This window comes from Podarcis pityusensis (genome assembly GCF_964106645.2).
Source record: "Podarcis pityusensis genome assembly, chromosome: 8".
NCBI classification, from domain to species: domain Eukaryota; kingdom Metazoa; phylum Chordata; class Lepidosauria; order Squamata; family Lacertidae; genus Podarcis; species Podarcis pityusensis.
In genome coordinates this window covers 1,401,328-1,426,669 of record NC_138033.1, presented here as the reverse complement: position 1 = coordinate 1,426,669, position 25,342 = coordinate 1,401,328, and the positions used below count along the sequence as shown (strand labels likewise).

The window sequence follows — 25,342 nt, the reverse complement described above, 5'->3', positions numbered from 1 at the left end:
AGTCCTCTTCCATTGTCTCTTCTCCCAAATCTCGAATTCTGCCAGTCATTTCGGCCAACTCCATATAGTCTATCAGTTGCGTCTGCCATTCTTCCAGTGTGGGCAAATCTTGTGTCTTCCAGTGTTTTGCGATGAGTATTCTTGCTGCTGTTGTTGCATACATAAAAAAAGTTCTATCCTTCTTTAACACCTTTTGGCCGACAATGCCCAAGAGGAAGGCTTCTGGTTTCTTGGGGAAGGTATACTTAAATACCTTTTTTAACTCATTATAGATCATTTCCCAGAAGGCCTTCACTTTTGGACAGGTCCACCAGAGGTGAAAGAATGTCCCTTCAGTCTCCTTACATTTCCAACATTTATTGTCATGCAAATGGTATATTTTTGCAAGCTTGACTGGGGTCATGTACCACCTGTATATCATTTTCATAATATTTTCTTTCAAGGCGTTACATGCCGTGAACTTCACACCGGTGGTCCATAACCGTTCCCAGTCGTCAAACATAATGTTGTACCCAATGTCCTGAGCCCATTTTATCATGGCTGATTTAACTATTTCATCCTGAGTATTCCATTTTAACAGCAAGTTATACATTCTTGAAAGTACCTTAGTCTTTGGTTCTAACAATTCTGTTTCTAATTTTGATTTTTCCACCTGGAATCCTATCTTTTTATCCAAGTTAAAAACCTCCTTAATCTGGGCGTAATGTAACCAATCTCGCACCTTGTCCTTTAATTTCTCCAAACTCTGCAACCTCCAAGTGTCTCCTACCTTTTCTATTATTTCCCAATATTTCGGCCATACGGCCTCCATATTGAGTCTTTTCCGAGCCTTAGCTTCCATTGGTGATAACCACCTTGGGGTCTTATTTTCTAATAAGTCTTTGTATTTTGTCCAGACATTAAATATTGCTTTCCTGACAATATGGTTCTTGAACGCTTTATGAACCTTTACCTTGTCGTACCACAAATAAGCATGCCATCCAAAAGCATTATTGAACCCTTCCAGATCCAGGACATCAGTGTTCTCTAAAAGTAACCAATCTTTCATCCAGCAGAAAGCTGCAGCTTCATAATATAACCTTAAGTCCGGCAGGGCAAACCCCCCTCTTTCCTTTGCATCAGTTAGTATTTTAAATTTTATTCTGGGCTTTTTGCCCTGCCAGACGAACTTAGAAATATCTCTCTGCCACTTTCCAAAACATTCCACTCTGTCCACAATCTGTAGGGTTTGAAACAAAAACAACATTTTTGGCAACACATTCATCTTTATAGCAGCAATTCGGCCCAACAGGGAAAGTTTCAATCTTGACCAAGTTTCTAAATCCTTTTTGATTTCTGACCAACATTTTACGTAATTATCTTTAAATAAATTCAAATTTTTGGCAGTCAAGTTAACCCCTAGGTATTTCACCTTTTTAACCACATTTAAATCTGTCTCTTTCTGAAACCTTTCTGATTCCAAAGGTGTCAAATTTTTCCCCAAAACCTTGGTTTTCTGCTTGTTTAATTTAAATCCCGCCACCCGACCAAACTCATGAATCAATTCTAGAACTCTTTTCGTAAGAGCCCAACACTTTGAATTGTGCTGGGAAACGTTCTGGGAGCCAGTGAAGATCCTTGAGGACCAATGTTTCATGGTCCTGGCAGCCAACCCCAGACACCAGTCTAGCAGAAGCAGGAAACAGCTTTCACCTCTGTCCCCTGAAAGCGCTTGCCTCTGCCATTCCTTCTCTAACCCTTCTCCCCATTCTCTGTTTTGAATCCTTGCTGCTCTTTCAGAGGAAGGATCTTTTGGCAGAAATGGGTCTTGATTCTTCTGAGGCAGAGAAGACTCCGTTGGACGCCAGAGTGAGGCCTCTAGGTAAGGAGGAAGGAGTGTTTTCTCCCCCGTTTTGTCACATTCTCTTGGTTTTGAAACTAATCTGTGAGTTCTTTACATCTTTTGGGGGAAGACACCTGGAGCCCAGAGCTCGGGGGGGGGGGGAGATGTATTTTTGCACAACTATTATATGAAATGGGTACAAATGAGTCCAAATGTACTCAGCAGGGGAGACTTTTACTGCAGCTGGTTCAGTTCCACAGTTTATGATCTCATCTCTTCCAGCAACGCCTGTACATTAGTCCAAATTGAGCTCTAATTGGCAGGAGAACCTCTGCTTCTTAATGGTGGCGAAGGAGGGTTTTCGGCAGGCCAAGGGCTTTTGCACTCAGCGCCTCCCTGCCTCTCGCAATCCATGCTGGAGCCGGAACATGGTACCGAGACGAACTGGGAGTGAAGCCCGTTCCCCCCTGTCCCTGGGGGAAACTTGCAAGGAGAATTACCCTCAGTCATCCTTGTTTTTCCTTTGCCAACGATCTCCCGCTGCCTCCATTAAGGCCAAGCGGAACCGGAAGCTAGCAGGGGAGACTTGGACGAAGCCCCATCTGTACTGAGAGATGCACTGTTTCACCTCTGAGAGAAGCAGGCGCTCACGGTTTCCACTTACCTTGGTCTCTCCCAGGTGACGGAATGATGCCACCAAGACCTGCTCCTTCATCTTTTCATGGTGGTGGAGGGGAGGCAGCAGCTGTGGACCCAGATCAGGTAGGGGGAAGGAGCCTTGTGGGGAAGGACTGCTTGGATGCAGACTGGCTGGACACAGTTGGATGCAGAGGAATGGTGGGAGGAGCCAGAGAAGAGGGAGGTGACTGGGAGGAGGAGGAGGAGGGGTCTGAAGCTGGAGAGGGAAGAGGGCTCAGGGAGCAGAGGGAGTCTGTGGCAGAGAGCAGCCCAGACTCCGAGCAGAAGCTGCAGCAGGAGAGAGGGATGAGGAAGGCAGAGAGGGGTCTGGCCGCTGTAGAAAACAACAGAGCCAAGTGAATGTTCTCTAAGAGGACAACCTTTTTCCTTTTCTGTTAGGGTCCAGTGTGCTTTGAAGATGTAGCTGTCCATTTCACAGACGAGGAGTGGGCGTTGCTGGATCCTGACCAGAGAGCTCTCCATAAGGAAGTCATGGAGGAGAATCGTGGGATCTTGGACTCTCTCGGTAAGGCTCCCTTTTGGATCATCCTATCTGTTTTGTAATTCAAGACATCTCTCTATGTGACGAACCTCTGATATTTCAATGGGGCTCAACAGCGCCACCCACAGCACCTGGGATGTTAACACTCCCACAGCAAACCTTGGATGGATGGCTATTGATTGTTTTCCCTGTGAATATTCTTTCAGTTCTGTGGTTTAAAACCATGATCAGGCTGTCTGAACTGCCCAGGCCACCTTAAATGTAGGATTCAGAGTGATTTTTGACCAAAGAGTTGCTTGACAGATTCCACGACTGAACCAAACAAACTCCATCCCAGAAAAGAGCCAGGCTTTTTGAATCTCAGGCAGTGAACCCTGTAGTAACAATAATGATAATTTTATTATTTTCACCCTGCCCATCTGACTGGGTGGCCCCAGCCACTCTGGGCAACTTCCAACAAATAGAAAACCATAATAAAACATCAAACATTAAAAACTTCCCAATACACAGGTGCCTTCAGAAGTCCTCTAAAAGTTGCACAGTTATTTCCTTGACATCTGATGGGGGGGGGCGTTCCACAGGGTGGGTTCCCCTACTGAGAAGGCCCCCTGCCTCGTCCCCTGTAACTTCTCACAATAATGTAACATTTAAGTACAGTGGTACTTCGGGTGAAGAACTTAATTCGTTCTGGAGGTCTGTTCTTAACCTGAAACTGTTTTTAACCTGAAGCACCACTTTAGCTAATAGGGTCTCCTGCTGCCGCTGCGCTGCCAGAGCACGATTTCTGTTCTCATTCGGAAGCAAAGTTCTATTGCGGGGGTCCAATTAGTGCCATTGCCTTCCGTTAAGAGTTTGGGTGTAATCCTTGACACCTCCCTTTCCATGGAGGCGCAAGTTACAGCAACAGCCAAGGCAACGTTTTTCCACCTTCGCCGCATCAAGCAGTTGGTCCCTTACCTTTCCTGCCCTGCCCTGACCACAGTGATCCATGCGACGGTCATCTCCAGGCTTGACTACTGTAATTCGCTCTACGCGGGGCTGCCCTTGAAACTGTCCCAGAAACTCCAGCGGGTGCAGAATGCTGCAGCGAGGCTCCTCACGGGGTCTCTGCCATGGGAGCATATTCACCCAGTGCTTTTCAAGCTGCACTGGCTCCCGGTGGAGTACAGGGTCAGGTTCAAGGTGCTGGTTTTGACCTTTAAAGCCCTTCACAGCCTAGGACCCTCGTAGCTACGGGACCGCCTCTCCTGGTATGCCCCACGGAGAGCCTCAGGGTCCTTAAATAGCAACACCCTAGAGGTCCCGGGCCCTAAGGAAGTTAGATTGGCTTCAACCAGAGCCAGGGCCTTTTCAACTCTGGCTCCGGCCTGGTGGAATGCTCTGCCTCATGAGACCAGGGCCCTGCAGGATCTGATTTCTTTCCGCAGGGCCTGTAAGACAGGGTTGTTCTGCCTGGCCTTTGGCTTGGAGCCAATTTGTTTCCCTCCCTCCCTCTCTTTCTTTTTTCTTCTCCTTCTCCTCCTGCAATGAGGCTACATTTTAATATGTTAATGTTTCAATATTTTAATGTTGTATTTTATTTTTGTTTTTAAGTTGTAATTATTCAACTTGTTTTTATTATTGCTTGTAAGCCGCTCCGAGCATGGCATTGGCGGGGCGAGTGGGTATAAATAAAAATTATTATTATTGTTATTATTAACCCGAGGTACCATTTCTAGGTTAGCGGTGTCTGTAACCTGAAGCATATATAACCTGAGGTAGCACTATAAGGAAACTTGAATAATAATAATAATACTGATATTACATGTTTCTGCTGCATTCTGCGATGTTGAGAATTTAAGAAAACATCCAAATTGGTTTAAGGTGATGCACATCATCATTAAATGTTTAGCCACTAAAGAAATTTAAATTTGGTAGCTGCTACACACATTTGTTCAATATACAAAATGTGTTTTTCAGCACACAGAAGTTCATTCCGCTACTCTTACATCGCCCACCACAAGGCAGCTGACTATGACCAAGTCAGTCCAGAGTCAATGTTCCCAAATATTTCTCCAGCTCTTACAATTTGTTTAGATTTATTACTGCATATTGAACAACTTAGCATACTGAATACAGTCGTACCTCGGGTTAAGTACTTAATTAGTTCCGGAGGTCCGTTCTTCACCTGAAACTGTTTTTAACCTGAAGCACCACTTTAGCTAATGGGGTCTCCTGCTGCCGCCGCGCTGCCAGGGTATGATTTCTGTTCTTATCCTGAAGCAAAGTTCTTAAACTGAAGCATTATTTCTGGGTTAGCAGAGTCTGTAACCTGAAGCGTATGTAACCTGAAGTGTATATAAACCGAGGTACCACTGTATATCTTAATTTTGGACAGGGAACTTTCCCACTTTGGCCACCATTTCGATAATAATAAAAGCACATTTTATTTATGAAGATAGTACAGATCCATATTTAAATTTGAACAAAATGACGTTACCAGGTTAAACTGTACTTTAAAAAAGTAGAGAGAGAAAACATAATATTAAACTTGATTTGTATACAAAACTAGACATTTTTACATAACAAAAGGAACATTATAACATCTAACTCCATTCGGTTCTTCCCCTGTCCCAAGCATTAATTAGCATTGTTCCATAATTTGAGACTGCACTTCTTCCCGAGACTCTAATCCGTTTGCCTCTTAGTTTCAGGTGGTGATGAATTGGAAATGAAGAACAAGGGAGACCACAATGAAATCCACACAGTGGAGGAGCCAAATCAGGATTCAGACTGTGGAGAGAGCTTCAGTCAGAGCTCCCATTCCACTTCCCATCAAAGAAATCCCCTTGAGAAGAAACACTATCAGTGTTTGGAATGTGGAAAGAGCTTCACTCGGAGTGCCCATCTCACTTCCCATCGTAGAATTCATACAGGGGAGAAACCCTATCACTGCTTGGAGTGTGGAAAGAGCTTCAGTCACAGCCACAATCTCACTTCCCATCGTAGAATTCATACAGGGGAGAAACCCTATCACTGCTTTGAGTGTGGAAAGAGCTTCAGTCACAGCCACAATCTCACTTCCCATCATAGAATTCATACAGGGGAGAAACCCTATCTCTGCTTGGAGTGTGGAAAGAGCTTCAGTCACGGCCACGATCTCACTTCCCATCGTAGAATTCATACAGGGGAGAAACCATATCACTGTTTGGAGTGTGGAAAGAGCTTCAGTCACAGCCACAATCTCACTTCCCATCGTAGAATTCATACAGGGGAGAAACCATATCTCTGCTTGGAGTGTGGAAAGAGCTTCAGTCACAGCCATGATCTCACTTCCCATCGTAGAATTCATACAGGGGAAAAACCTTATCAGTGCATGGAATGTGGAAAGAGCTTCAGTCAAAACCGCAGTTTCACTTCCCATCGTAGAATTCATACAGGGGAGAAACCCTTTCAGTGCGTGGAATGTGGAAAGAGCTTCAGTCACAGGTACAATTTCACTGCCCACCGTAGAATTCATACAGGGGAGCAACCATATCAGTGCATGGAATGTGGAAAGAGCTTCAGTCAGGGCTCCCATCTCACTGCCCATCAAAGAATTCATACAGGGGAAAAACCCTATCAATGCATGGAATGTGGAAAGAGCTTCATTAGAAAGCACAGTTTCACTTCACATCAAAGAATTCATACAGGGGAAAAACCCTATCAGTGCATGGAATGTGGAAAGAGCTTCAATCGGAGTGCCCATCTCACTTCCCATCAAAGGATTCATACAGGGGAGAAACCCTATCAGTGCTTGGAATGTGGAAAGAGCTTTAATCAGAGGGCCCATCTCACTTCCCATCAAAGGATTCATACAGGGAAGAGGGGGCCGCTAGGGGCTCATTGGAAGATGGCCGACAATACCATCTCTCCATCTCACACGAGGAAATTAAGAGGCTGATATGGGAGTATGCAGCCTCCCTTGTTACCCCAAGGGAATGGGGAACACTGCCCTTGCCTGTGGTTGCCATAAATCACCCCCTGATCCGAAAGAAGGGGGTGAGGGCACTAGGCACACAGCCCTTGTGTGGCACGGCTCTCCCAGACACTGTCTCTGATTGCACGCCTGGTTGCAGGAGCTCAAAATAAACAATTAGAAAGGGGCAATGCACATATTTTGAGCGAAGATCGGGAGTTTAGACTGCTAATTAACGTGATCTCTGTGAAGTGGAGCGACGGGCTGGATTCAACAATAAATCAAGAAGATTCATCAAAGGATTGGTATGTCGGAGCGGGGCTGAAAAGGGGGGAGGAAAAAACTTTTCTTTTTTATCTTATGTGAGTACCCGATAACCCTCCCCTCAAGAAAGAACCGTTGCAATTACTGATTACAAGCAGGATGATTAAGAACTGCGTGGAAATAAATTACTAATCAAAGATGGCTTGTGGGAACATCAGGAAAGGAATGGAAGCTCTTTGTGACGCAGTTATAAAAAGAGATTTGTTACGGCAGGCCCGGCCACAGGAAGATCGAGGGGGAGGAGGACCATGGTTTGTTATTATATCGGACTGTGAGTTTGACCTGGCAGGGCCCCCTGAGAAAATTGAGGAAGACTGGCTGGCCTGTGGAAGTTAACAGACAGACTTTGGGAATGCTTTGTACGGAGGTGCGGAAATGGCGTCTGTCTTTCTTGATATGGCTCTTGGAGGAGTGCAAAATCCACACAGGATATAACAACGTTTGTTTTCAGCTCGCTTGTGGAGACTATCAGAGATCACAAAAAGGAATATATGATAATAACAAGAAGATGAAGAAAATAACAAAGTGAAGATTGAACAGAAATGTGAATACAGAACTGTGTACATTAAAGCAGCAGCAAGAGAGATGTTTGGATCCCTTTCTGAGCTCGAAGCATGGGTACCCCCAACAAAAAATTTAAAAATTTGGCTGTGTGATTTGGAATTAATGTGATTTGGAATTAATGTGATTTGATTGGCCTGTTAATAAAAATCATTTTTTTGTGGGGGGGGGGAAGGCTTCATACAGGGGAGAACCCTATCAGTGCGTGGAATATGGAAAGAGCTTCAGTCAAAACCGCAGTTTCACTTCCCATCAAAGAATTCATACAGGGGAGAACCCTATCAGTGCCTGGAATGTGGAAAGAGCTTCCATCAGAGCTCCCAACTCACTTCCCATTAGAGAATTCTTACAGGGCAGAAACCATTTAAATGCCAAGAGTGTGATCGGAGGGATTTATGAAAGTCTGGTCTCATTTTTAAAGTTCTTTTTAAAAATAGAATTGGAGCTCTTAAAGGTACTTAGAGCTGGCTGAAAAAGCTAAAATCAAGACAGGTTTTGACAAGTTCTTTTCTCTTTGAAGAAAAATATTTCTACTCTGAGCCACTTAAAGAGAACTGGATTCCTGCAAGACAACCACTCTTATCTGGACGTCTAAATTGCTATGTCCTCTTGGACACATTATTTCTTTTTTTCTTTTTTATGGTTCCTCTCTTAAAGTAATTATTTGGTTCATTTGTTTAATTCGAATCTTAATTTGAGAAATTGGATTTTATGTTAAACAGCTTATGTGTGTTGAGTATCAGGCTGGAAGGAAGAGGGAGGGCTGGAAAAATGCAGGAAACAGGATCTCTTGGGAAAGAGTTATTCTGTGATCTTGACAAACTGAAAAGATGCTGCTGGAAAATAGGCTGCTTTGAGAACAAGGGAGAGGGAGATTTTGAATATGGCAGTTCAAAAACAGTTAACACTTAGGCCTGTGTTAAATTTGGAGAAGCTATGAGCCCGAATTGATAAAAATCATGAAATGGAGACAAATTTGACCACTAAAGTAGAGACACTGTCAAAGAAAACAGAAGCACTAGATGTCTCCATGAAAGGAAGGGAAGAGAAGTCTGAAAAGCTGGAAAAGAAGACAAAAAATGGAAATCAGAACAGGAGATGCTTAGGATTGATGTGGACGGTTTGGGTGGAAGATAAGAGGCAATTGCGGGCGCTTTGGCGGTTCTTGAGATGAGACAGAAAGCCCAGCCTCTGAGACGGAGAGGAGGGAGGAGAGCAGGATTTTAGCAAAGGTTAGAGCGGAGTGGCTGGGAGTGGAAGAGGAATTCATGGAGGAGGCGCCACCCTCCTCACAGCCGGGGTTGGTGCCTTTTGGGTAGAAAACCAATGTGAATAAATCCCCCCAGTGAAACCCCCAGGCCGGTCTTCCGGTCTCCCTCTCCGTGTGCCCCCACCCTGCCCCAATCAAAGTCCCAGCCAGCAGCTGCCCTCCAGGCCTTCCTCCGCCCATCATGGGGCCTCAGGGCATGCGGGCAAGATTTGGTGGGGGGCCAGGCTGGGCTCAGAGGTCTGCTTTCCTCTCCTTGCACTGGGAAGCTAGTCTACTAACTAATGGATAAAGGGTTGTTTGGAAGACTAAGCCCTCTCAACCCCCCATCCTGTTTTAAGGAAAACCCGCAGGAGGAGCAGGTAAGGGAGGCAGAACTAGGAAGTCCAGAAGTGACCGAGGCTGAGCAGCCACAGGAACCAGAACCACAACCGAGTGGACCAGCGGCGTCCAACCCAACGACCCCGTCACAACCGGCAGCTCTGGAACAAGAGCCAGAACCAGGAACCCCTACTGAGACACCCAAGACCACAAGGCATACGTAGCTGACCGGGATACTTCAACGACTAGGAATGCTAACCTCCTGGGCGCAACGGGAACGTAGAGGGGAGGGGGGTTATGTACTAAGCTTGGATCCTAGAAGAAAAGGCTAGTAGGATCCTAGAATGCAACAACTGATTGGCCTGCAGGAAAAGACCAATCAGGCTCCAGGAGGGAAGCAGAATCAGCCAATCAGATGGGACTGATTGTGTAAATAATGTAGATAAAAGCCTGAGGTTGGGGGGGTGCAATTAAATCACTGTTTTACAAGCTGCAATAAAGAGCATGAAATCACTACAGGACTCCTGAGTAGATTTCAGAGAATCGATTTTTTTTCCCTGTAAATTTTTTTATTAAGTTTTAACAATGCACAGTATAAAAGAAAAAATACAAAGACAAAAACAAAAGAGATATAAAAATACAAGATACATACTACAAAATACAACAATACAAACATTAAACACCAAAAATACAAAAATACATTAAAAAACTAATAATAAAAAAGAAAAAACACAGATGGGAAAAACACAAGAATTCCCTCTTTCTTAGTTTTATATCTTAAATTCACATATTTTCCTGGCTTCCTCACATCCCCCGTTCTTGTATCCCTTTTGAAAGTTGGTTCAGCAAATTCTTAGCCATTAATTTATCTGTTGTTGGTTTAATCTAAAATTTTATCTTGTTGCTAGAACCCCCACAGTTCATTTCAAAGTCATCAACATTCAGAAATTTTACAATATTTCTGCAAATAGATTTTAAATTTTCCCCAATCTTCTTCCACTTGCTCTTCTCCCTGGTCTCGGATTCTGCCAGTCATCTCCGCCATCTCCATGTAGTCAATTAGTTGCATCTGCCAGTCTTCCACGGTGGGTAGATCTTCTGTCTTCCAATGTTTTGCTATAAGAATTCTTGCTGCTGCTGTAGCGTACATAAAAAAAGTTCTATCCTTCTTTAACACCGATCGGTCAACTATGCCCAGGAGGAAGGCCTCTGGTTTCTTCAGGAAGGTATATTTAAATACCCTTTTCAGTTCATTATATATCATTTCCCAGAAAGCCTTAATCCTTGGGCACGTCCACCAAAGGTGAAAGAAAGTACCTTCAATTAGAAGGGGAGGGGGGTTATGTACTAAGCTTAGAATCATAGAATCATAGAGTTGGAAGAGACCACAAGGGCCATCGAGTCCAACCCCCTGCCAAGCAGGAAACACCATCAGAGCACTCCTGACATATGGTTGTCAAGCCTCTGCTTAAAGACCTCCAAAAAAGGAGACTCCACCACACTCCTTGGCAGCAAATTCCACTGTCGAACAGCTCTTACTGTCAGGAAGTTCTTCCTAATGTTTAGGTGGAATCTTCTTTCTTGTAGTTTGGATCCATTGCTCCGTGTCCGCTTCTCTGGAGCAGCAGAAAACAACCTTTCTCCCTCCTCTATGTGACATCCTTTTATATATTGGAACATGGCTATCATATCACCCCTTAACCTCCTCTTCTCCAGGCTAAACATGCCCAGCTCCCTTAGCCGTTCCTCATAAGACATCGTTTCCAGGCCTTTGACCATTTTGGTTGCCCTCCTCTGGACACGTTCCAGTTGGTCAGTGTCCTTCTTGAACTGTGGTGCCCAGAACTGGACACAGTACTCCAGGTGAGGTCTGACCACAGCAGAATACAGTGGCACTATTACTTCCCTTGATCTAGATGCTATACTCCTATTGATGCAGCCCAGAATTGCATTGGCTTTTTTAGCTGCCGCGTCACACTGTTGGCTCATGTCAAGTTTGTGGTCAACCAAGACTCCTAGATCCTTTTCACATGTACTGCTCTCAAGCCAGGTGTCCCCCATCTTGTATTTGTGCCTCTCATTTTTTTTGCCCAAGTGCAATACTTTACATTTCTCCCTGTTAAAATTCATCTTGCTTGTTTTGGCCCAGTTCTCTAATCTGTCAAGGTCGTTTTGAAGTGTGATCCTGTCCTCTGGGGTGTTAGCCACCCCTCCCAGTTTGGTGTCATCTGCAAATTTGATCAGGATGCCCTTGAGTCCATCATCCAAGTCGTTGATAAAGATGTTGAATAAGACCGGGCCCAAGACAGAACCCTGTGGCACCCCACTAGTCACTCTTCTCCAGGATGAAGAGGAACCATTGATGAGCACCCTTTGGAGTCGGTCAGTCAGCCAGTTACAAATCCACTGAGTGGTAGCATAGTCAAGACCGCATTTTACCAGCTTCTTTACAAGAATATCATGGGGCACCGTGTCAAATGCCTTGCTGAAATCAAGGTAGGCTACATCCACTGCGTTCCCTTCATCTACCAGGCTTGTAATTCTGTCAAAAAACGAGATCAGGTTAGTCTGACATGACTTATTTTTCAGAAATCCATGCTGACTATTGGTGATCACAGCATTCCTTTCTAGGTGCTCACAGACTGTTTGCTTAATGATCTGCTCCAGAATCTTCCCTGGTATTGATGTCAGACTGACTGGGCGGTAATTGTTTGGGTCCTCTCTTTTCCCCTTTTTGAAAATAGGGACAACATTTGCCCTCCTCCAGTCTGCCGGGACTTCGCCTGTTCTCCAGGAATTCTCAAAGATGACTGCCAGTGGTTCTGAGATCACATCTGCCAGTTCTTTTAATACTCTTGGATGCAGTTCATCTGGCCCTGGGATTGGATCCTAGAAGAAAAGGCTAGTAGGATCCTAGAATGCAACAACTGATTGGCTTGCAGGAAAAGAGCAATCAGGCTCCAGGAGGGAAGCAGAATCGGCCAATCAGACAGAACTAATTGTGTAAATAATGTAGATAAAAGCCTGAGGTTGGGGGGGGGGTGCAATTAAATCACTGTTTTACAAGCTGCAATAAAGAGCATGAAATCACAATGGGACTCCTGAGTAGATTTAGAGAATCTAAAGCATCTTTGGTTGGGATTGTCCAGGAAGGAGATTGGAGATGGTTGCCAGTGAAAGGGTAGTTTAAGACACGGGGGGGGGGGGGAGAGCTCCTTGTGAAGGGGGGGGGGCAGTTTTGGGAGACATTCCAGCCATGGCATTGGCAGCCAGAAGAGGAATCCTGGAAGAGGACACTCCAGCCTCATCTAGTCCAACCCCTGCAATTCAGGAACCCCGGTTCTTAGTCCCGCCAGCTCCCTTGAACTGGGCAACTCGGATGCCTGGAGCAGCGCCCCATTGGAGAGCAGCCTTGGGTCGCCTCTGGAGCTGGCTGGACCTTTTGGACGGCTGTTTCCATCCACCCTGCCTTCTGCTGGCAGGCCCGGTTGGGAGTTGTAGTCCAAAGCCCATTGAGGGTGCCTGGTCCTGGAGGTGGTTTTCAAGTTGGAACTATGTTTTGACCCTTTGCCGAAAGGAGATGCCACAAAGTGTGTGTGTGTGGGGGGGGTGTCTTTTCAGTGCCAGGATACAAGGTGCTCTCTTGACCTTGGAGCCCAATACCTCTCCCCCACCCCTAGAAAAGGGGGTCTTCTCCTCATCCTCTCCTTACAGGACCCCCTTTTCCTTCCTCTTTGCTCAGGGACTCGGAACCAACTCTCTCTCAAGGGACCCTGGAGCCAAACACTTGCAGAGTTTTACTTCTCAAGCAAAGGGTGGGAAGGAATACATTCTTGTTGCTCTTGAGATGTACAGAAATCTGTTCCCCGCGGAGGGAGAAGCTTGCCAGGCCCCCAAGGTCCCCGCAGGGAGAGAGGGACCAGCAAAAGGGTTAAGTGGCACCCAGCTGGCTTCCTAGAGAGGAATAAAGGGAGGAAGCTCCCCAGAGCACAAGCTCTGCCCCCATCCAGGCTTTTGTCTCTCTGCTCCACAAGTGCTGCCTGGGGGCGCCTTCTGGGATCCGGTGAGTGGCCTTGGGGAGATGGGGGGTCCCAGGGCTGCAGGGGAGGGTCCCCCCAAGAAGACCCCTCTGGGGCCCTGGCTCCTGAGAGAGAGAGAGAAGGGAGCAGGGCGAGCTCCGCTTTGCAAGGGCTCAGAAGAACAGCCACGAGGGCCAGGGAGTCATGATGAGGGACCCCCAAAGTCATCTAGCCCATCCCCAGCCAGCCAGGAATCTTCTGCCCTGCCTGGGGCTCGAACCCAGGGGCCTGAGATCAAAGAGACTCATGCTCTACCCACTGAGCTCTGCTGCCATTTCTGGAAGAGTGAGAGAGAGACTGTGAGCTTGGTTTGCTCCACCTTGCAAGGGTTAAAAGGAACTGAGCTGGATTCCTAGAAAGGACAGGGAATAAGGGGGGGAATGAGGTCCTCCTGAGCAAATGCCCCTCCCTCCTTCCCAGGATCCTCCCTGCAAGAGGGGGAGGGGGCTTTCATTTCCTGCTGGAGCTGCCTCAGTTTCCCTTCTGGCATCTGGTGAGTTTCCTCTCTTTTCTGCCCTAGGGTGCATTGGGGAGAAGTGGGGCGGGTGTCCCAGGGTTGCAGGGGACGGATCCGTGGGGATTCTGCTCAGCTCCTGCAAGGGGATCCCCAAGCCAGGGCTAAGAGGTTCTGCCCCCCTTCTCTCTGCAAAGCCAGGGAGGCTGCAAGTAACAGGAGGTCTGCAACTCTTCTCTTGCTCCTTTGGGGAGGGGTCACTGTTGGCATCAGGCTGCAAGAAGCTCAGGGGAAGTGGCAGGTTGGGGCACCTAGGAGAATATCCTACACCCGCCCTAACTGTGGTTTAGCGGACGGACTAAGAGCCCTGGAGTGGGGAGACCTGGGCCCATCTGACCCCATGGCTAGGAGCTTTGGAGGGAGGAGGGGAAGATGGGGAGTGAGAGGAGCTGGTTCTGGGTGGAAACATCCACTCTGAGGAAAAGATCACCAGCTAGAGAAAGGAGTCTCTGAGCTTAGTGGGAAGGACAGTGTGTGGTGTCCTGGGAGAGTAAATCAGGCCAGGAATGAACTGGGAGGCTGAGCCAGGAGAAGGAGGAGCTGGAAAGAGACCGGCTGCTGAGCTCTCATCCCAGTCAGGAGGGGAGAGATCCTTCTAGAAAGAGAAGACTCCCAAACCAGAGATCCCTTGGGTCTTTGGCTTGGAATACCTCGGGAGTAGGGTAACTGGCAGAAAGTGCCACCTTGTTAAGAACCAAAGTATTACGTGAGAAACAACTGAGAAAACCTTGAAGGGAAATAACATTGTAAACTGAAATATCCTACGTTTTATCCACTCGTGTCATAAACTTCCTTGTTAAATAAAATCGTTAATGTTTATTTGAAGAAATCCTGCCTGAGACTCCCAATTAGTAAGTTTTACCTCACGCAAGTCCCCCACAAGATAATCTGAGGTAGTTGGAGGGCATCTGTGGAAATTGTGTTCTGTGAGGTGGGTGCACTATATTTAAGAGAGAAGACGGGTCCAAGGCTGCTGGGGGGGGGGGAGAGCCCCTGCGTCGTCGCATATTAATTGAGGGCAGAGGTGGGATATGAAGTTAAAACCCACACAGATCCTATTTAGTTTTGAGCGGACTGGCAGACTTAAACATTCATGAGGAAAACTGGGTGCTGCACTTACGCCCACAGATATGTGGAATTTTGAGTGAAATATACTCAGATCTCAGAGAGGATGAAACCTCTGATTCCCTCACATTTAAAGAGAGAGTGAAAGTGCGCTTTGGACTGACTGCAGAACAAAGCCAAAAAGCCTTTCGTGAAATTAAAAGGAAACCAGGAGAGACTTAGGCCCAACTGGGTAGCCGAATTGACAAAACTCTGGACAGATGGGAGGCAAGTTAGATGAGCTCAAACAGCTGATCAGTTGAGAGCAATGTTTCCAAGAGGTTCCTGCTCATTTAGGCTGAAAACAGGAACTGAAGTCTCTACCTTGGGAGATGAAATCAAAGGAGACTTAGGGGGAGCAGTAATACTCAGTCCCTTCCAGAAAAAGTAATAATTGGAAACCCAGGGAGGAAGTGGGGTCTCAAAACGACAACCCTGAAGGGCAGGCCCAAGGGTGCCGGGGGGAAAAGAGCCGTGATACGAAGTAAAAACCCACACAGAAACGTACCCAGAGACACAGAACAACCAGTTTAATAAAGGAGTGAAGTTATTTGATTAAAAAGAGAAAAAATTCCTGTCAGAAAATGACCAGCAAGCGCCAAGCCAAAGAGACTCAGGATGACCCAGCTGCTGCGTCTGAGGAGAATCCTAATATATTGAATTAGAGATGATGAGGCTAAGATTGGAATTGTCTAAGGTTGAAGCAGAGAAAGAAAGAGAAGAGGCCAGAATGGCAGCTGCCCTTCATCTAGCAGAGATACAGGCTGAGAGAGAGAGAGATGAGCCCAAGAAGAAAGAGACAGGGAGGCCAAGATGGCCCATGAAAAAGAGATGCTTCCTTTCAAAATGGAGGAGATTAAGGCGAGGGCAGAACTGCCGCAAGCAATGTTGGGGGTGGAGATTTTACCTCAGCAAATGTAAAGTATGTACAGTGGTACCTCGGGTTACAGACGCTTCAGGTTACAGACTCCGCTAACCCAGAAATAGTACGTCGGGTTAAGAACTTTGCTTCAGGATGAGAACAGAAATCATGTTCCGGCGGCACATGAACAGTTTCAGGAGGCCCCAGAACAGTTTCAGGTTACAAATGGACCTCCAGAGCGAATTAAGTACTTAACCCGAGGTACCACTGTAAAAGCTGATGGTGTGCAGGCCTAATGGTCAAAGCTTCAAAATGCCAGTTTGCTATGAGGCAAGTAAACTATTTCGGTCCCGTCCCAAGGGGTGGAAATATTTATCCTGATTGGAGCAAGGTAAAGGTCCTTCAAGAGGGGCCTAGACCCTCCACAGAAAGAGAAAGAAGAGCTTTTCTGGGGGGAGTGGGATATCGTCCTCCATTTATTCCTCCTTTTAGCCCCCATGCTGCTCCTTGACATGACTGGGTGAAGAAAGACCAGCCAGACAAGAGCATTTGGAGGGACCAGTGCCAGGCAGCGTTGGGACATTTAAAAACAGCCCTAGATCCGGGGTCAGCAAGCATTTCCAGCCAGGGGCCGGTCCACCGTCCCTCAGACCTTGTGGGGGGCCGGACTATATTTTTGGGGGGGGGGAATGAACGAATTCCTATGCCCCACAAATAACCCAGAGATGCATTTTAAGTAAAGGGACACATTCTACTCATGTAAAAACACGCTGATTCCTGGACTGTCCTGGGCCGGATTGAGGTGGTGATTGGCCACATCCGGCCACATCCGGCCCCCGGGCCTTAGGTTGCCTCCCCTGGCCTAGATGGACCTTGGGATCCCTTCCAACTTTAGGATTCTGTTCTTCATTTGGAAGGCGGACAAGGAGCAAGAGCAACCTGCCGTCACAGAAGGAAGAGGACCATCTCCTTGGTTGCCCTTCTCTGGGAGGGTGGGCAGATTTTGAGGAGCAAAAACGAGGATGTGATGATGACTCTCCTTTTAAGTACTCCTACTATATGTAGGCTAGAGAAGCTGTGAGATGTTTTGCTGAGGGGGGGGGCAGGAGAAGAGAAGAGGAACGCAAGTCTTCCACCCCCAGTTATTTCTCCTCCAGAACGTCTGGCCAGAGACATTTTGACCAAAAAATCCACCTGGACAGAACTTTTACCCCTGAAAAAGAGGACGTGTCCTGGGAAAAGAGGACACATGGCAACCCTTCTTCTCTGGCATCCCTCGTAGCCGAGTAAGATTGTCTTCCCTAAACACGGTTTCAACCATGAGGCCCTCAGTGACCGTGGGGGCCAATTCTGGATCCAGGCGTCCTTCCTTGCCTGGTTGAAGGAGCTGTGAAGACACGCTGATTCCAGAGGATGAGGAGCGTCAAACACACCGTTTCATCCACACGGGTCTGGCACCCGGTGCTGGCAACCCAAGTCTAAATCCAATTCCAACATTTATGATGTATTTTGCGGGGGTTGGGCACCCACAAACTTATAACAATGTCACCAGAGGGGAATAAAAGGCTTCCTAGGAAAACCCCCTTGGCTGCTCCTGTGTTGCTTCAAAGGCGACTTCACTAACAGAGAAGAACATGGGATATTTATGGCTGAAATACAGACACAAAGCAGCAGATGGGACAACACAGAATGGCCCCCCCCCAGCCATGTCTGGCAATGTCTCCCCCCTCCAGCTGCCCCTCCGCCCCCCCCCCGGACCCCCTCTTGCTGGGACAGGGCTCTCTGCCCCGCAGCCCCCCCCAGGGGCCCCCAAGAGAGACTCGCCCCCCCGGAGAAGAGACACCCCCGGGTCCCCCATCTGGCCCCTGCGCCCCCCCCCTGGAAGGCTCCCCGCTCCCCCGCCCAGACGCCCCTTAGCAGGCCCAGGCAGAGAGACGGGCTCCTCCTCCCGGACACGGGTTCCCCCTTCACACGCACACGCGCCCAGTCCCGGTTCTGGGTCCTGCTTCCTCCCTCCCCCCTCCCCTCGGAAGGGGCACCTCTGCGCCTGCGCGACGCCCCGGGCTCCTCCGCCGGGAGAGAGAAGGGTTAAGAGGCGCCGAGCTGGCTTCCTAGAGAGGACAGGAAAGGAAGGCGGGCCGCTCCTCCTCCTCCTCCCCTCTGACGTCCCTTCCGGCCTCGCCTTCGCCTGCCGGGCTCTGGTGGGTCTCCTCTCGGGGGAAGCCTGGGGAACTCCCTGCCCAGGGAGGCGGGAAGGGGAGGGAAGAGAGGCTGGGGGTCCGGGAGGGAGCCAGAGGGACCTCAGGCCCTGGCCAGGGAGGTGGGACTGGAAGACAGGGAGGAGGGAGAAGGACATTAAGAGGGACATGATTGTGAGGGAGAAGTATATTAAGAGGGACATTATTATGAGGGAGAAGTATATTAAGAGGGACATTATTATGAGGGAGAAGTATATTAAGAGGGACATTATTATGAGGGAGAAGTATATTAAGAGGGAGATTATTATGAGGGAGAAGTATATTAAGAGGGACATAATTATGAGGGAGAAGTATATTATTAGGGACATGAGGGAGAAAAGCTTTAGCTTTTCTCTCTATTCATAAATCTCTGTATGTCGGGCATTTTCCCTCCCTAATTCTTTATTTGTTTGACTAAACTGCGTGAGGCAGTGAATGACAGGAGTGCCTGGCGTGCTCTGGTCCAGGGGGTCACAAAGAGGTGGACACGACTAAAGGACTAAACAACAACAACAACAGGGACGGTGGCAATCCAGCCCTGGTTCCTAGGAAGACTCATCCATGCTTCCTTTTTTTTTATAATAATATTTATTAACAGTTTAGAGAGTACAAAAGAAAAAAAAAAGAATTATACAATACAATACAATACAAAAACAAAGACACTACATAACACTAACACTAAAACATTGAATTAACAAAACAAAACAAAAACAATTTAAAACACATCCAATAATTTCAATATCTTATCTTTCATTCACTTGTTTCAACGACCTCCTCACACCTCCCTTTTTGTATTCCACTTCAATTAACTGTTTCAGCAATTCCTTTCCATCTTCCTCTGTTTTCTGTCCTGTAATTTATCTTAACATGTTCTAACCTTATTTTTTTCCTTCAATACATTAATAATCTATTTGTACTTAGTTCCTTATATCATTTCTGCTAAAGCTCATCCATGCTTCCTCAGGGAACATTCTTCTTCTCTTGGCTGTGTATTGATCTTACAATAGAATAGTGTGTTTGATTCGTAGGATTTGCTGCACCTTGCACTAGAACTTGGCAGAGGACCAAGGGGCTCCTTCCGATCTCTTGGAGACTTCCGGAGAGCCCAGATGGATGAGCAAGACTCGGCTGGCCCTGAAGCAGGAAGAGGCCGTGCCATGGAAACTGGGAACAGTGGGGGATTCTGGGAAAACTCTGTGAAGAAGGAACTGGGTGAGGAGGACACCCCTTGCTCAGAGGTGCAGAGCCAGCAGCTCAGGCAGTTCTGCTTCCAGGAGGCCAAAGGACCCCGAGAGGTTTGCAGCCGACTCTACCACCTTTGCTGTCAATGGCTGAAGCCAGAAAGGCACACGAAAGCTGAGATGCTGGACCTGGTGATCTTGGAGCAGTTCCTGGCTGTCCTTCCTCTGGAGATGGAGAACTGGGTGAGGCAATGCGGAGTGGAGACCAGTTCCCAGGCGGTGGCCCTGGCCGAAGGTTTCCTCCTGAGTCAGGCAGAGGAGAGGAAGCAGACAGAGCAGCAGGTGAGAGAGACCTTCCTCTGGATACTCCCAAGGGGCTCCAAAGAGGAGGGAGAGTATTCCCAAATCATTTCCTAATGGCCCATCCTTTTTTGGAAAGCATCTAGGAACAGATATTATTATTATTAATGACACCCATGTGGCTGGGTGCCTTCCAGCACATATAAAAGCATAAGAAGACATCAGATGTCTTCTAAAAGCTATGCAGTTTTTTATCTCCTTATCACCTCCTTATTCCCCAGGGTGGGGGCCACTGTGGAGAAGGTCTTCTGCCTGGTTCCCTGTAACTTCACTTATCACAGTGAGGGAATCAGCAGAAGACCCTCGGAACTGGACCTCAGTTCATGGAGACGCTCCTTTGGGTATACTGGGCCTTTGAGGCCAACACTTTGAATTGTGCTGGGAAACGTTCTGGGAGCCAGTGAAGATCCTTGAGGACCAATGTTTCATGGTCCTGGCAGCCAACCCCAGACACCAGTCTAGCAGAAGCAGGAAGCAGCTTTCACCTCTGTCCCCCGAAAGCGCTTGCCTCTGCCATTCCTTCTCTAACCCTTCTCCCCATTCTCTGTTTTGAATCCTTGTTTCTCTTTCAGAGGAAGGATCTTTTGGCAGAAATGGGTCTTGATTCTTCTGAGGCAGAGAAGACTCCGTTGGACGCCAGAGTGAGGCCTCTGAGTAAGGAGGAAAGAGTGTTTTCTCCCCCGTTTTGTCACATTCTCTTGGTTTTGAAACTAATCTCGGAGTACTTTACATCTTTTGGGGGAAGACAACTGGAGTCCAGAGCTCGGGGGGGGGGGATGTATTTTTGCACAACTATTATATGAAATGGGTACAAATGTCCAAATGTACTCAGCAGGGGAGACGTTTACGATAGTAATTTGATTAGTTTACAATTACAGTTCTATAATAGCCTCATTATAACAATGCGAAATTACAATACAATTAGTAATACCAATCTTTAAGATATCAAATTATATAATATAGGTCCCCCCCCCCCCGCATGCTAAAACCGATGTTTGGTGATTTTCTTGATTTCTGCATTCCAAAATCTTATTAATTTCAATTACACTCCTGTCAAGATAACAATCCTTTATACAACAGCTGCAGTATTAATGACTTCCATTCGTATTGAAACATCAAATAATATTTGTTGTTGTTTAGTCGTGTCCGCCTCTTCGTGTCCCCCTGGACCAGAGCACGCCAGGCACTCCTGTCTTCCACTGCCTCCCACAGTTTGGTCAACCTCATGCTGGTAGCTTCGAGAACACTGTCCCACCATCTCGTCCTCTGTCGTCCCCTTCTCCTTGTGCCCTCCATCTTTCCCAACATCAGGGTCTTTTCCAGGGACTCTTCTCTTCTCATGAGGTGGCCAAAGTCTTGGAGCCTCAGCTTCAGGATCTGTCCTTCCAGTGAGCACTCAGGGCTGATTTCCTTCAGAATGGAGAGGTCTGATCTTCTTGCAGTCCATGGGACTCTCAAGAGTCTCCTCCAGCACCAGAATTCAAAAGCATCAATTCTTCGGCGATCAGCCTTCTTTATGGTCCAGCTCTCACTTCCATACATCACTACTGGGAAAACCAGAGCTTTCACTATACGGACCTTTGTTGGCAAGGTGATGTCTCTACTTTTTAAGACGCTGTCTAGGTTTGTCATTGCTTTCCTCCCAAGAAGCAGGCGTCTTTTAATTTCGTGACTGCTGTCACCATCTGCAGTGATCATGGAGCCCAAGAAAGTAAAATCTCTCACTAATAATAATAATAATAATAATAAATTTTATTTATATCCCACCCTCCCCAGCCGAAGCCAGGCTCAGGGCGGCTAACAACAATCAAATAATCCAACATTCTAAAAACATCTCATTCTAAAAATTAATTAAAATCAAATTGATGGCAACCGTTAAGCAAAATTCTGTGCAGATTGCTAGAGGAGGGAGTCAGGCTGCGCCCTGACCAAAGGCCTGGTGGAACAGCTCTGTCTTGCAGGCCCCGCAGGGCCCTAGTCCCTTGTGACAGAGCGTTCCACCGGATCAGGGCCATAGCCGAAAAAGCCCTGGCTCTGCTTGAGGACAGCCTAACTTCCCTGTGGCCCAGGATCTCCAAGATGTTCTTGTTTTAAGACCGTAAGGTCCTCTGTGGGACATACCAGGAGAGGCAGTCCCGTAGGTACGAGGGTCCTAGGCTGTATAGGGCTTTAAAGGTTAAAACCAGCACCTTAAACCTGATCCTGTACTCCACCGGGAGCCAGTGCAGCTGGTATAGCACCGGGTGAATGTGATCTCGCAGCGAAGACCCCGTAAGGAGTCTCGCCGCGGCATTCTGCACCCGCTGGAGTTTCTGGGTCAGTCTCAAGGGCCGCCCCACGTAGAGCGAGTTACAATAATCCAGTCTGGAGGTGACCATCGCATGGATCACAGTGGCTAGGTCGGGGTGAGAGAGGTAAGGAGCCAACTGCTTAGCTTGGCGGAGATGGAAAAATGCCGCCTTTGGAGATCATCTGTTAGGGCGACCAGAGCCGTCTCGGTCCCATGACCAGCATGGAAGCCGGACTGGAATGGATCCAGAGCCGATGTTTCATTCAGAAACCTGCCAAGCTGTTCAGCAACCGCTCTCTCAATCACCTTACCCAGGAATGGAAGATTCGAAACCGGGCGGTAATTGGATAGATCTAAGGCAGGGGTCTGCAACCCGCGGCTCCGGAGCCGCATGTGGCTCTTTTACCTTTGCCGCGGCTCTGGGGCGGATGGATACTAGCGAGGGGAGGAGGCGCATTGTGCGCCCCGACACTCCCCACTGTGGCGGGCGCTGTACTGGCTGTGACGTCGCACGGGGCGGTGCGTGCGTTAGTCACGCACAGTCCCGACGTCACCTTCCCGCCCGCCTGCTACATTGTAAGGGGCATGTACGCTGGTCACTGCATTGAAAGGGGGCATGTACGCTGGTCACTGTTTTGAAGCGGAGTGAAGAACGCACACACACAAAAAGGTTAATTTAGCATTTATTTCTATGAGGAGGAGTAATTCTGAGGGGTCAAACAAATAAATAATAAAACAAAGTGACAAAAAAGTTATTTTTATAATGACGAGTTTTGCGGCTCCCAGTTTTTTTTTCTTCGGATACGGGTCCAAGTGGCTCTATTTGTCTTAAAGGTTGCAGACCCCTGGCCTATAGCATCTGTCCCCACTGCCATACCTCCCTCGCCCCTCTACGGTAGCAATCCCAAGCCTCATACTAGCCTCCATTTACAAAATAGAAAAACAAAACAAACCAAAAACAATTATACCTAAACAAAACCAATCCCCACCCCACTCAATATCCAACCCCAAACCAAAATAAAATGGAACAAAATAAAAATACATAAATAAAAACCACTGTTCACGGTGGTACAACCAAGTAAAAAGTAAAAACACCTTTAAAACACTTTAAAATATATAAAAACATTTTTAACATTTGCTGCAGCAGCACCAGTGTCCTTAAATCTTAGATCACCAATAGTCCTTAGATCACCAATAGTCAGCATGGATTTCTGAAAAATAAGTCATGTCAGACTAACCTGATCTCGTTTTTTGACAGAATTACAAGCCTGGTAGATGAAGGGAACGCAGTGGATGTAGCGGAACCGGAAGCTAGTAGGGGAGACTTGGACAAGCCCCATCTGTACTTAGAGATGCACTTACAGTTTCCCACTTTCCTTGGTCTCTCCCAGGTGACGGAATGATGCCACCAAGACCTGCTCCTTCATCTTTTCATGGTGGTGGAGGGGAGGCAGCAGCTGTGGACCCAGATCAGGTAGGGGGAAGGAGCCTTGTGGGGAAGGACTGCTTGGATGCAGACTGGCTGGACACAGTTGGATGCAGAGGAATGGTGGGAGGAGCCAGAGAAGAGGAGCCGACTGGGAGGAGGAGGAGGAGGGGTCTGAAGCTGGAGAGGGAAGAGGGCTCAGGGAGCAGAGGGAGTCTGTGGCAGAGAGCAGCCCAGACTCCGAGGCAGAAGCTGCAGCAGGAGAGAGGGATGAGGAAGGCAGAGAGGGGTCTGGCTGATGTAGAAAACAACAGAGCCAAGTGAATGTTCTCTAAGAGGACAGCCTTTTAACTTTTCTATTAGGGTCCAGTGTGCTTTGAAGATGTGGCTGTCCATTTCACAGATGAGGAGTGGGCGTTGCTGGATCCTGACCAGAGAGCTCTCCATAAGGAAGTCATGGAGGAGAATCGTGGGATCTTGGACTCTCTTGGTAAGGCTCCCTATTGGATCATCCTATCTGTTTTGTAATTCAAGACATCTCTCTACGTGACGAACCTCTGATATTTCAATGGGGCTCAACAGCGCCACCCACAGCACCTGGGATGTTAACACTCCCACAGCAAACCTTGGATGGATGGCTATTGATTGTTTTCCCTGTGCATATTCTTCCTCCAGTTCTGCCATTTAAAACCATGATCAGGCTGTCTGAACTGCCCAGGCCTTCTTAAATGTAGGATTCAGAGTGATTTGAGGTGTTGAAGTAGCTTCAGTCAAGTTTCCTGCTTTTGTTCTTGCTTCTGTCTCTCTCTGGTTGACCAAAGAGTCACTTGACATTGGAGATGGCACAGATTCCACGACTGAACCAAACAAACTCCATCCCAAAACAGAGCCAGGCTTTTTGAATCTCAGGCAGTGAACCCTGTAGTAACAATAATGATAATTTTATTATTTTCACCCTGCCCATCTGAATGGGTGGCCCCAGCCAACAAATAGAAAAACATAATCAAACATCAAACATTAAAAACTTCCCAATACAGAGGTGCCTTCAGAAGTCCTCTAAAAGTTGCATAGTTATTTCCTTGACATCTGATGGGAGGGCGTTCCACAGGGTGGGTTCCCCTATCGAGAAGGCCCCCTGCCTCGTCCCCTGTAACTTCTCACAAAAATGTAACATTTAAGTACAGTGGTACTTCGGGTTAAGAACTTAATTCGTTCCTTAGGTCTGCTCTTTTTTTATATATATATAAGATATTTATTAAGATTTTTTAAAATATTACAATAAAAGTGAAAAAAATAACAAAAATACAAAATAAAAATGGTTAAAAACACCCAGATTTTCCATTACTTATTTTCCTTTAGCTTGTTTCCCGGACTTCCTCATACTTCCCTTTTTTGTATTCCACTTCAATCTGTTGGTTCAGCAAATCCTTACCCTCTTTAATTATCCTAATCCTTGATTTTAAAAATAATAGCATTAGATTTTTACCTATTTATAACCCTTTTTTCATATTCCCTTAAAGCATTACAGCTGGAAACCACTTAATTTCTATCCAACATCATTCTAACATTCATTAATTTTACAATATTTCTATAGATAATCTTTGAATTTCTTCCACTCTTCTTCCACCGACTCTTCTCCCTGGTCTCGGATTCTGACAGTCATTTCTGCCAGTTCCATATAGTCCATCAGCTTCATCTGCCATTCTTCCAGAGTGGGTAGATCTTGTGTCTTCTAATACTTTGCAATGAGTATTCTTGCTGCTGTTGTGGCATACATAAAAAAGGTTCTATCCTTCTTTGGCACCAATTGGCCGACTATGCCCAGCAGAAAGGCCTCTGGTTTCTTCAAGAAGGTATATTTAAATACCTTTTTCAGT

The 25,342-nt window shown here is 47.0% G+C and overlaps 2 protein-coding genes across 2 annotated transcripts in view; both read left to right on the top strand.

Moving 5' to 3' along the window:
• Nucleotides 1-25,342, top strand: part of LOC308484141 (uncharacterized protein) — a 45,230-nt gene that overhangs the window by 4,812 nt on the left and 15,076 nt on the right. The window contains exons 3-5 of the mRNA XM_081018767.1: nt 1,780-1,861; nt 2,502-2,584; nt 2,900-3,026. Coding sequence (XP_080874893.1) covers nt 1,780-1,861; nt 2,502-2,584; nt 2,900-3,026 — 292 coding nt within the window. The remainder of the gene's footprint in view (nt 1-1,779; nt 1,862-2,501; nt 2,585-2,899; nt 3,027-25,342) is intronic.
• On the top strand, nt 12,547-23,359 carry LOC308484475 (zinc finger and SCAN domain-containing protein 32-like). The gene is made up of 4 exons (XM_081019466.1): nt 12,547-13,475; nt 19,237-19,731; nt 20,322-20,403; nt 23,298-23,359. Exons 2-4 carry the CDS (start codon nt 19,318-19,320, stop codon nt 23,312-23,314), a joined length of 513 nt encoding a protein of 170 aa, XP_080875592.1. The 5' UTR covers nt 12,547-13,475; nt 19,237-19,317; the 3' UTR covers nt 23,315-23,359.

Excerpts from the sequence above, each read along its gene's own strand:
- LOC308484475 (XM_081019466.1), top strand. The coding sequence starts at position 19,318 with ATGGATGAGCAAGACTCGGCTGGCCCTGAAGCAGGAAGAGGCCGTGCC. Across the intron at positions 19,732-20,321 it reads GGAAGCAGACAGAGCAGCAG|AGGAAGGATCTTTTGGCAGA; the intron begins GTGAGAGAGACC and ends TTTCTCTTTCAG.